The sequence below is a fragment of the Saccopteryx bilineata genome, chromosome 5 (genome assembly GCF_036850765.1).
Source record: "Saccopteryx bilineata isolate mSacBil1 chromosome 5, mSacBil1_pri_phased_curated, whole genome shotgun sequence".
Lineage (NCBI taxonomy): Eukaryota > Metazoa > Chordata > Mammalia > Chiroptera > Emballonuridae > Saccopteryx > Saccopteryx bilineata.
This window is the reverse complement of record NC_089494.1, coordinates 255,392,054-255,404,127: the sequence shown is the minus strand read 5'-3', so window position 1 is coordinate 255,404,127 and position 12,074 is coordinate 255,392,054. Positions and strand designations below refer to the sequence as shown.

Below are 12,074 nucleotides of genomic sequence, written 5' to 3'. Positions count from 1 at the left end.
ACACCGTTTATTTAGGACCCTCTGTGTGCCGGGCGCTGGGCTAAGTTATCTGCGTGTGCTATTCCGTTTTACCTCATACAACAAAGCTATGACAGGTTAGGAACCTGAGTCATGAGAGTCCCATACACTCGCCCAGAAGATTAGGAATTTGAACCCAGGTCTTCAATAGTTCTGCTTAACCACGCGTGCACTTATCACAGAAAGGGCTTGTTGAGAATCAGTTGCTTCCTAGAGAATCTTTCTAAAAGTAATTGCTTGATCTCGAAAATGCCACAAGTTGACATAGATCCATCTTGTGGGGCCGAAATGTGATGCGAAGGCATTGCACATGCCCCACCCCTCAGAACCTGCTGATCGTTACAATGAGAATAGCATGACAGGTCAAGTGTGGATGTGCTGAGCACTCTTTTAAAAGTGTATTTTGTTATTTGTTACCAGAAAAACATTTGTTCTTTGAAAGTCACTGTGGTGAAGATAAGCTATTGCACATCAGAGACCTGAATCCCAGCCGCAGCCCTGACCTGGGGTTTTTCTGCCATCCTTCTCCCGGGAGGAGAGAGGGAAGGCGCCCTTGCGCCTTCCACAAAGGGTTTCTGAGCATCGGGAGGAGAGAGGGAAGGCGCCCTTGTGCCTTCCACAAAGGGTTTCTGAGCGTCAGGTGAGCAAGCATGCGCAAAATCCCTTTGTAGGTGGGAGGGCTCTGCGGAAGCTTCAGAGGCACTTTGGGGGAGTTCATTGTGGAGAGAACACAGAGGGAACCCCAGTTATAGGGAAGGAATCTGGCATTTCCATTCCCACATCTTGCTTACCCCTCAGCACTCTCCAGGTGACTGATGTTCCTGAAATTTCTATTGATTAGCAAGGAAACCTCCTGAAATGCCCTCTGGACTTCTGTGACCAAGAAAAAGGAATTTTACTGTGACCCTTCTGCCCCGTTTTGCTCCCCAAAGCTATTGACAGTGGCTATTGTCTGTCTCACAAGATATTAAGTTGACATTTAAACAATAGACTGAAAGTCAAAAACTGAACGCCACAGTGTGAGATAGAAATTAGGGACTATTTCATTCCTCATGCCTACAGATTAAAAGAAAAAGAGACCTCTTCAGTTATGAGAAGAGAGAAAGGTCCTAGCAAAATGTTCATTATTTTTATTTATTTATTTATTTACTTACTTACTTACTTACAGGGACAGAGAGAGAGTCAGAGAGAGGGATAGACAGGGACAGATAGACAGGAACAGAGAGAGATGAGAAGCATCAATTATCAGTTTTTTGTTGGGACTCCTTAGTTGTTCATTGATTGCTTTCTCATATGTGTCTTCTTCAGCAGACCAAGTAACCTCTTGCTCGAGCCAGGGACCTTGCATCGAAGCTGATGAGCATTTTTTTCTTTCTTTTTTTTTTTTTTTTCTGTTCAGGCCAGATGAGCCCGCAATCAACCTGGTGAGCTCGGGGTCTCGAACCTGGGTCCTTCCGCATCCCAGTCCGATGCTCTATCCACTGCACCACCACTGTGCCACCGCCTGGTCAGGCAAAGTGGTCATTATTTACTAACACATGAAAAAATCACTTTCCTTTCCCATTTCCATGACACGACAGGTAGGGGGCAGAAGAGAGGAATGTGAGTGTTGGGGTCCAGGTCACCCCAGCAGTCACCAATGGACCCATGCTGCAGTTCTATCCGCGCAGACTCACCCAGTGACATATCCAGGAGTCATAAAGCTTTGTTTATACATTTCAATTAAAAGCCTTGAGCACCTCACAGTATTAAAAATGGTCCTGGGGATTCTGACAGCGGTGACATTTTACAGAAGGAAATGCCCGGGCACGCATCAGCGTGATCGACATTTGACACCAGGCCATATTCAAATACTAATTATTCCATTTATTTTTCCCTGTCCACTGTACGCATTTCTGAGAATTGTCTCTGCCTCTTTGTAGTCCTCTCCCAGGTTCTGCCTGCTAATGACGTCCTCGTGTGAAGAGGTCCACACCATGGTTATGCAAATACTTGAGACGAGGAACAATTAAACCCTGGGCTGAAACAGTAGGCTAGAGGGAGGTATAGGGTTACTCCCTTCAGTAACGCACGCCTCTGCGCGCTGTCAGGGGAAGGCTGTCTCTGCAGAGACTTCCGGATGTGGTCGTAGTAAACACGGGCTGTGGGCACGGGCACTGAGGAGGACAGGGGCCGGCCTTGGGGTCTTGAAATGGTGTGTCTCCAAGAGCCGACCTTGGACCAGAGGATTGCCGAGTATCCGGAAGATGTCAACGGCCCCCACCGCAGCTCGGACGCCAGGGAGATGACCTGCGCCCACTAGGATGCCTGGATGGTTCAAAAAGGTGTGGTACGGGCTGGCATCCTTACTCAGCTTCTCCTCCTTCATCCTGATCATCGTCGCCCTGGCAGTGCCCCACTGGCTGAGTGGGAAAATCCTGTGTCAGACTGGCGTGGACCTGGTCAACGCCACCGACCCGGAGCTGGTCATGTTCATCGGGGACATTTACTACGGGCTCTTCCGAGGGTGTAAGGTGCGGCAGTGCGGGCTCGGCGGCCGCCAGTCCCAGTTCACGAGTGAGTATACTCGGGGCACGGAAAATGCTTTAGAACACTTTGTGTGTTTGTTTGTTTCAAATTTGGCAAGGTGTTTATATCTAACTGTGGAATTCGACCTCTGCTTCATTCTACGTCTGCACTAACCCAGCAGTTTTTGTTCAGCACTAAGAAGAGACCTTTTATTTTTCGCCTTGTAGAGGCTCATAGAAACATTAGACATAGGGGTCTGTATTCCTCTGAGCTTACCATGTTTAATAATAACTACTGAAATATTGAGTGCCCACATGTATCAGACATTCTACTTGTGCTTTAACACCGCTTGTCTCTTAAGGCTTACAACACATTTGTCAAGAAGGGGTCACTCACCATCCCATTTTGCAGAGGGCTACACTGAGGCGGGGAGGGGTTGCATAACTTGACTGAGGTCACCCAGCCAAGGAAACGGCAGAGCCAGACTTCAGAGCCAGGCCACGTGACTCGGGCACACGCAGCCAGCCCAGCACGCAGGTGTAGCAGACTCCCTGGAGCAGTGAGCCTCCAAGGAGCGTGGCAACTGCTTCCACTTCTGTTTACATCAAAGTTCTGTCGTCTGAGAAAATGCAAAAGGGGCTCAGTGCCTGGGCTCTGGAGCCAGACTACCGCAGTTCAAAGCCCCGCTTGGACGTTTGCTGGTGGGGAGATCTTGGGCAGGGCCCCGGACTGCTGGCCCTGACGTGGGCAGGCACAGACATCAGATGACAGGCGCAAGTGTTGGCTGGCACCCAGTGTCACGTCAGAGCTGCTCTGGATGTAAATAGAGCAGTACTCCATGATCGGCTTATGCAGGGTCTTCTGGGAAGGAAAAAAAGGTAATATTCAGCAAGCTGTTAGAATAAAACAGATTAGTAGTGACAACCATGTCCTACAAAATCATAATCAATATAGTGCTGATGCAAGAGGATAAGAAATTGTATTCATTATTTGATTTCTGTATTTCAGAATTATAGTTCTTAGGAACCTGGCCAGGTTTAGCATCTTATTAAATTTATTAAGACAGAAGCTGGGCCATTGACAAATACACTAATACAAATTGATATCATTTTATATACATGAAGGAAATACATATTTGTTATGTCTGTTCAAGAGAAAGGCCTCTAGGAATAGATGCATTTACTTAGCAATTAACATGGAATGGGGGTACTGAGGCTATTAGAAGAAAAAAAAAACTCTATTAAAAACATAACACCCTGGCTGGGCAGTTCACTTGGTGAGAGCATCATCCAGATATGCCATAGTCGTGGGTACAGTCCCTGGTCCAGGCACATACAAGGGTCAACCGATGGATCCAAGGATAGGCAGAACAATAGGTCAATGTTTCTCTCTCTCTCTCTCTCTCTCTCTCCCTCCCTCCCTCCCTCCTTCTCTCGCTCTTTCTTTCTCCTCTTCCCCTCTCTCCCTTCCTCTCTCTGTAAAATTAAATTGAAAAATTTTTAATCTTTATATCATAAAAATAGCCTGACCTGTGGTGGCGCAGTGGATAAAGCATCGACCTGGAATGCTGAGGTCACCTGTTTGAAACCCTGGGCTTGCCCGGTCAAGGCACATATGGGAGTTGATGCTTCCTGCTCCTCCCCCCCTTCTCTCTCTTTTCTCCTCTCCTCTCTAAACTGAATAAATAAAGCCTTAAAACAAAAAAATAAAGAAAAAAATCAAAATAAAAGCATTATATAAAAGTCTGAAAACACACACACACAAAGAAATGAAAATAAAGAACATACTAAAAGGAAACTCACCCCAGAGAATCAATTTCCAAACCAATCCTAGAGAAAACTAAAGAACTATACAGTTGACCCTTGAATGGCATGAGGATTAGAGGCACCAATGCCCCACAAAGTCGAAATTCTGTGTATAACTTTTGACTTTCCAAAAACGTAACGAATAAAGCCTGCTATGACCAGAAGCCTTACTGATAACATAAACAGTCAATTAACACATATTCTGTATGTTATATGTATTATATATTATATTCTTAAAGTAAGCTAAAGAAAATAACTTTTTGCTAAAGAAAATATTAAGGAAGTTATAAGGAAAAGAAAATACATTTACAGTACTGTACTGCATTTGATCAATACCGTAAGCTTACATCATCTGCTTACAAAGTTGGGAAAAATGAGCATGTAAGTGGACCCATGAAGTTCAAACCTATGTAGTTCAAGGGTCAACTGTACATCACAGCCAGTGATGTACAGCTTTTATACCTGAGAACACATGATCAGCAATTTCATACTGTGTTTTTTCCGCAATCTTTTGCTACTATATGAATGAATATCTGATATATATACAGCTTTGAGCACATGTGGGTGTGCTTTTGTGCAATTGCTTTGATGAGCATTACCAAATTGCCCTCTAACAAGGGTATATGAATTAACAGTCCTACAAAGCTCTTCCTTACGCTTTATCAACACAGTGTATTAGCAAACTGATTGATCTCTGCCAATCACATAGGTGATTATTTCCTGTTCTAAGCCTTTGGTGAGGATTACTATACTAGCCAAGTGTTCTCAGGATTGCATTTCAAGAAAGAGGATCATGAAACAATTAAGTAACCAGGCATAAGCGACCATGTTTGGAGTAAAAAGGGGCTGAGAGTGTGAAAGGAAAAATACAATCTAAGGGGCGCCCAGAGGGAAGGGAAGGGAAGGAAGAGAGATACCTGACGCAGGAAAATCCCGTGGGAAGAAGTTTCTTTTCCAGGGTCGAGTTTCCAATGCTGATGCGATGACCCGGCGGAGATAACTATAAATGGAAACTCAGAACTGGAAAGAAAGTTAGATCAAAACGAAGGACAGAAACGTGGGGTGTCTGGAAACTCTTGAGTGGAAAGGACCCTTGAGAGGGAGAAGGAGCAAAAAATGCTAGTTCTCAGGCTTGGCAGACACCGGCCTTTGAGGAATCGAGAAAAGGAGGCAGAGAGTCAGCAAAGGTGCCGGAGCAGGGGCGGAACCTGGAACCTGGAAAACTTTGAGTCCTGGTTCCTGAGGGGGGGGGGGGGGGCAACAGGTTGCTGGTCAGTGATATCAAATGAAGAAGCAGGGACTTTGGAGCTCACAAGCTGGACCCCAACTTGACCAGAAGGTATGCGTAGAAACCTTGGAATTGTTGCAGAATGGGTATGCCCAGTTCTTCAGTTTCCATCATTTTAAAGTGTTCGTTTATAGCTGCTGGAAACAGTGATCTAAACTCTGTATACCATACGCTATACAAGGCCATCATCCTGCATGTAGAGTTCAGGGTCAGCTCACCCAAAGATAAGGGACTTAACGTCTCCAGGCTTGTGGGGAAAGGGGGTTAATAAAAGCAACCTCATATCCTTGTCACAGGGATTGAAAAAGACTACAAACATAAAATGCTCAGCCCATGACTCTGCTTAGTAAGTGCGGATATCCTCAATTCATACACTGCGCAGCATTACTACCCTCATTGCACTGATGAGGAAACCGAGGATCTGAGAAGTCACATGATTTCCCCCAAGGCAGAGATAAAAATAATAACAGCAACAACCACAGTCAGCTTTTGGAGAACTGACTCTTTCCCAGGCAATATTTAAAATACTCTCTTATGATATATCATTTAATCTCGACAAGTAGGACCTGGAGGCAAATAGAGAGAAAACAAAAACAAATAAATATTTCACCAAATTTTTCTGCCAGGTGCATATGGACATTTTGAAAGAGCATTCTGCAACATAAGGATTGCGTCTATCTTGCTGAGTCATTATGAGATCCAAGCTGATGCTCCTTGTTTCCCATAGTGACCAATAGGGGGCGCTGTTATCATCCCTATGCATGTCTCTTGATCTACTCAACAATCCTGTAAGATGAGTATGGAGGGCAGGCTTTATACTTGTGGCAAATTAGCAAAGCGGGGATTTGAATGCCAGATCTTTGGATGCCAGAGCTAGGCTTCACTCGGCTACACCCTGCTACCCTACTCACAGATATGCCTGAGACCAGTTCTGGTTTAATGAAGGCAACTCTCTAACCCAGAGTCAAGCTTCACGATTGGCCCTCTTTCTCTGACTCTCTTGCCAGCCTCCTTTACTAAAGAGACAGGATCTGGGCTGTGGGCACCAGCTCACACCAGATCCCGGGGCAGCCAGGGCAGCACAACTGAAACTGCCAACCAGGTCACATTCTGACTTTGCATTGTCCCCAAGGAAAAGCGGATCCTGGGTCAGCTGACAAGTGGCAAATCTGGGGGCCATGGCTTCATCCGGGGAAGGCTGCAGCCCTTTGAAAACCCAGCACCTGCTGCCTGACCCTCTCGCCCCTCTAGGAAAGCCCCCGTGGTCCCCGAGCGAGGGCTTTATAGACCTGGGCCAACCTCTGACATGGAAATCAGGGCCATGCTTCTCTCCCCAGTCTTCCCGCAGCTGCTGAAGGAGATCAACGCCGGACTCCACGTGACCATTCTGCTGCTCCTCTTCCTGGCCTTGGCCCTGGCGCTGGTCAGCATGGGCTTCGCCATTCTCAACATGATCCAGGTGCCCTACAAGGCGGTCAATGGCCCCGGGGGCATCTGCCTCTGGAACGTCCTGGCAGGTAAGGGAGGCCCCTGGGGGGGGAACTGTCCGCACCACCACACCAGACTGAGTTCCGGGGAACTGGGGGAAGGTCTGAGGGATTAACGTGCTCGCCTCGCCTTCCCTTCCCTGGGTCTACAACCGTCCTGATGGCCACGACGTCCTCTTTACTGGATGCTGCAGAGCCCTGTCTCAGTGCAGGACCATGCTGTTAGCGTGCATGGGTGACAGCCACCACTGTGAGGCTGGGAGGAACCCTCACACGTGACAGGCGAGGACAGACCTGGGCGTTCCCTGCCTGTTCTGTCTACAGCTCACAACCTCCAGAGAAGGCGGTAGTGAGTGTTGTTAGACCCGTAGTTACAGAGTGAGGAGCCTGAGGCTCAGGGAGGTCAAGAGGCGCACCTGAGGCCACACAGCAGCGAGGAGCAGAGATGGGATTTCAACCCAGGTAAACTGAGTCTAAGCCCTTTGCTTTCTCATGAATCCATGGTCTCATTTATGACCATCATGACTTATGTTTCCAGGCAAACACCAGTACAGAAGGTGTGTGTGTGTGTGTGTGTGTGTGTGTGTGTGTGTTGATTTGGGAGTATATTGGTACATAGGAATTAATTCACATTTAATGATAAACTTGAAAAGATCATCTGTAAAAGAGCTAAAGCTAGGAGGTGAGTCAGTCACCTTGGAAAAAAATAAATAAAAATAAAAAGCATTTGTACAAAATCCTAAGGAATGAGAGACATTTCAGAAAACCCAGGTCCAGTGAGCAAGGTGGCATGGCCACAGCCTTCCACCACCTTTACCTCACACAGGCTGACCATGAGGTATAAACTCAGGGACCACCACCACCTTTACCTCACACAGGCTGGCCAGGAGGTATAAACTCAGGGACCACTGTGTGATTATATATTAGCAGAGCGTGCCAGCTAGTCAGTTGTTACGTACCTGCCTGTGCTTGCAGATGGTGGCCATCCTACAGAATACTTCTATACACGCTCGCCCACACCTGAGCTACAGGTGCCCACTCATCTCCACCCGCACCCTCACAGTGCGAGCATGGAGACAGTGCTCAGTCCTGCTCCTTAAGCAAATTCTTATCGCTGTCAGTTTCCTTCCTCAGAGAGACAATACTCTCAAGCTCCACTGACCAGAGTATTAAAAAAATTTTTTGTGGCCCTGGCAGGTGGAAGTCCCGGGTTCAATTCTCAGCCAGCGCACACAGGAGGAGCGCCCATCTGCTTCTCCACTCTTTCTCCTCTCCTTTATCTCTCTCTCTTCCCCTCCCACAGCCAAGGCTCCATTGGAGCAAAGTTGGCCTGGGCACTGAGGATGGCTCCATGGCCTCCGCCTCAGGCGCTAGAATGGCTCCAGTTGCAATGGAACAACATCCCAGATGGGCAGAGCATCGCCCCCTGGTGGGCATGCCGGGTGGATCCCAGTCGGGCACATGCGGGGGCCTGTCTCTCTGCCTCCCTGCTTCTCACTTCAGAAAAATACAAAAAAAAAAAAAAAAATTTTGTGAAAGACAAATATAAGGTGATGGAAAATGACTTGACTTTGGGTGATGGGTATACAACATAATCAACTTTTTAAACACTATAGAAATGTTTGCCTGAAACCTATGTACGCTTGTTGATCAATGTCCCCCTGTTAAATTTAGTTTTCTAAATTTAAAAAATGGCATTTTGACAAAATTTTAGCATCAAAAGGCATAAAAAATATGAAAATCTTTTCATTAAACGACGCCAGTTGGGATTTTGCTAAGAAAGTCACTGAAAAAGAACACAAAGATATACATAAAACGGAGTTCACTGCAGCGCTTTCTAATACCAAAAACTAGAAGCAACCTAGATATCCAAAAATCAGATCACACCTAATAAAACTTGACTAATTAGCTGCATTGCCAGAATAACATACTATGTACCAGTTTAAAGTGGTGCTGTAACAGGATATTTGACAACTTGGAAACATGTTCAAGTTGGAGAAAAATCAAGGGTAAAACAGCCAGGGCACTATGATACCAACTTTGTTCAAGACAAGGAAATGTAAGGAAATACACTGAAGTGTTTGAAGTGTTTATATCCACCTTTTAGGATACAGGTAAGTGTGTATTTTTATCTTTATGATTTTTCTCTGGCGTCCAAATCTCCTTCAATGAAGAGGTAACAATCTAAACAAAACGCATAGGAACTGTGGTTTTTAAAATATTAATGAAAACTAAAGCAGTTGAAAAGGAGAGCGACAGGGAGACCCAGAAGTCACAGTGTGAACTTTGGAATCCTCCCCTTCCCTCCTCCTCTCACCTCTTCTTGATCTGAAGCGCATGCAGAGGGCCATTAACAAGGAGAGAACGTCTACCCTCTGTGGACACCCCGATCTGCACAGTAAGATGTTCTTATGTCTTCCCACTTCACCCATGGGGTCTACATCCAAATCCCGAAATATTTAGAGATTAAATTCATCCCAATGGGTGGAGGGCTGAGGCTGGGGGTGGGGTAGAGGGGTCGAGGGTGAAAGTCCATCTGATGTGAAGCTCATTCTCTATCTCCAACACCTCCCACCTCTCACACTGTCTGGTTATCTGCGGCTTTAAAGAGCAGTTAAAAAAATTTTCTTTTCATTTTTTTTTCTTTTCATTTTTCCGAAGCTGGAAACGGGAAGGCAGTCAGACAGACTCCCGCATGCGCTCGACCGGGATCCACCCGACATGCCCACCAGGGGGCGATGCTTTGCCCCTCTGGGGCGTCGCTCTGTTGCATCCAGAGCCATTCTAGCGCCTGAGGCAGAGGCCACAGAGCCATCCCCAGCACCCAGGCCATCTTTGCTCCAATGGAGCCTCGGCTGCTGGAGGGGAAGAGAGAGAGACAGAGAGGATGGGAGAGGAGGGAGAGGAGGGAGAGGAGGAGGGGTGGAGAAGCAGATGGGCGCTTCTCCTGTGTGCCCTGGCCGGGAATCGAACCCAGGACTCCTGCACGCCAGGCCGACGCTCTACCGCTGAGCCAACCGGCCAGGGCCTAAAAATTTTTTTTACCCCAAAGGGAGTTTGTTGCTGGTGCCGCAGAAACACCACCTCCCGTAAAGTCATTACAACCGCCGAAAGGCTCTGTGAATAAGGATCACCTTTTTGGGTTTCAGGTGGCGTGGTGGCGCTGGCCATCACCAGCTTCATGGCCGCGGTGAGGTCTCACGACCTGACGGAACGGATCGCCAACTTCCAGGAGAGGCTGTTCCGCTTCGTCGTGGTGGAAGAGCGCTACGAAGAGTCGTTCTGGATCTGCGTGGCCAGCGCCTCCGCCCACGCTGCCAACTTGGTCGTGGTGGCCATCAGCCAGATTCCCCTCCCAGAGATGAAGACCAAAATAGAAGAGGCCACGGTCACGGCCGAGGATATCTTGTATTAATGGCCTTCTCGCTGGTCACACCCTCTCCTAAGTCAGTTCTGTGGTGGGAGCGCAGACCTCTCTTCTGCACGCTTCCGGGCCAGCGGGTCCGTGATTGTGGCAGAAAGAAGAAGACGGAAGGAGGAAGGGTGGTACCTGGGCCCGAAAAGAAAAGCCTTCCCGAATTCCTGGCGTTCTGTCTTTCTGTCTCACTGACTTTGCACTTAGAGGTGGAGTTGGAGACTTTGCATTTGCCAGCTGTGTTGTGACATTGGACAGTTTCACTGAATGTCTACTTCTCAGTTCCCTCCTCTGTAAAATGGGGATAAGAATGACCTCATAAGAGTGTAATGAGGTTTTAATGGGCTCTCAGGTCGCCCACCTTTGGGTATCATAATGCACTCCACAAATATAAGATACTGAGCACCCCAATAAATGCCTATAGACCCCTGATCCAGTCTGCACATTATTGGGGGGCACATGTTGATGCCCCTGCCCTCCAGAAACACTGACTCTTTCCACGTGACACAGCAATCAGCAACAATGACACTGAGAATGAAAATAGCAACCTTTTATTGATATTTTTAGTGGTTGCTACGTGCTGAAAACTGTCCTGAGAGTTTCGCATCTCTGAGGGCCTCCCTACAACCATAGCTTGTCAGTACGACTTTGTTTCCATCTTTTAGATGAGAAGCCGGGGCACAAAGAGGCTGGCCAACTTGCTGGGCTCAGGAACTGAATGGCGGAAGCTGGAGCCGGAGTTCACATTGTGACGCTTTGCCAGTCTGGTGTTTGATGGGCAAACAGTTGCAGTGCGGGGTGGCCGGTGCTGTAACAGTACAGGCTTACGGGGCCGGGCAAGGAATTAGTTCTTCAGGATGGCATGTGGAACTGGAGAAAGTGTCACCGAGGTGACATTTGATCTGAACTTTGAAAGATGAGTAGGTTTTTTCCAGTGGTGGCGGAGGCAGGCTTGGAGAGGGGCATTCCAGGGTGTGGCGGTCGTGAGGGCCAGTGTGGGTGACAAGCAGGGCTTGGAAGCGTGTGAACACCAATGGGATTAGGACTCATTCTCCCGTTGGATAAACCCAGCTCTTCTGTGTGGGGTTTCGGTTTCCCAAGTGGGATTGTGATGGTCAGTTTTATGTGACGACTTGGCTAGGCCACAGTAGCCAGATATTTGGTCAAACGCTATTCTAGATGTTTTGGTGAAGGTACTTTTTTGGATGGGATTTATGTTTATTTGTTTTTCCTTCTCTTCCTAGTGAGAGGAGGGAAGATAAACAGACTCCCACATGCACCCCAACTGGGATCCACCCAGCAACACGTCTGGGGCCGATGCTCTGCCCATCTGGGTCCATGCTTACAACCAAGCTATTTTTAGCTCCTGAGAAAGAGGCTCCATGGAGCCATCCTCAGCACCAGGGGCTGATGCACTCAAACCAATCAAGCCATGGCTGTGGGAGGTGAAGAGAGAGCGAGAGGAAGGAGGAGGGGTGTGGAGGCAGATACTCACTTCTCCTGTGTGCCCTGACCAGGAATCAAACCCAGGACATCCACATGCTGGGCTGAGG

The 12,074-nt window shown here is 47.6% G+C and overlaps 1 protein-coding gene across 1 annotated transcript; it reads left to right on the top strand.

Moving 5' to 3' along the window:
• Positions 1–2,244: 2,244 nt before the first annotated feature.
• CLRN2 (clarin 2) lies at positions 2,245–10,545 on the top strand. Its single transcript, XM_066232543.1, has 3 exons — positions 2,245–2,574; positions 6,957–7,136; positions 10,256–10,545. The coding sequence occupies exons 1-3, from the start codon at positions 2,322–2,324 to the stop codon at positions 10,519–10,521; spliced, it is 699 nt and encodes a 232-aa protein (XP_066088640.1). The 5' UTR covers positions 2,245–2,321; the 3' UTR covers positions 10,522–10,545.
• Positions 10,546–12,074: the final 1,529 nt, after the last annotated feature.

What these genes read in the sequence shown, in the direction of transcription:
- CLRN2 (XM_066232543.1), top strand. Translation starts at nt 2,322, where the DNA reads ATGCCTGGATGGTTCAAAAAGGTGTGGTACGGGCTGGCATCCTTACTC. An exon ending in CCGCCAGTCCCAGTTCACGA is followed by an intron (nt 2,575 to 6,956) that starts GTGAGTATACTC and finishes TTCTCTCCCCAG; the next exon opens with TCTTCCCGCAGCTGCTGAAG. An exon ending in CCTCTGGAACGTCCTGGCAG is followed by an intron (nt 7,137 to 10,255) that starts GTAAGGGAGGCC and finishes TTTGGGTTTCAG; the next exon opens with GTGGCGTGGTGGCGCTGGCC.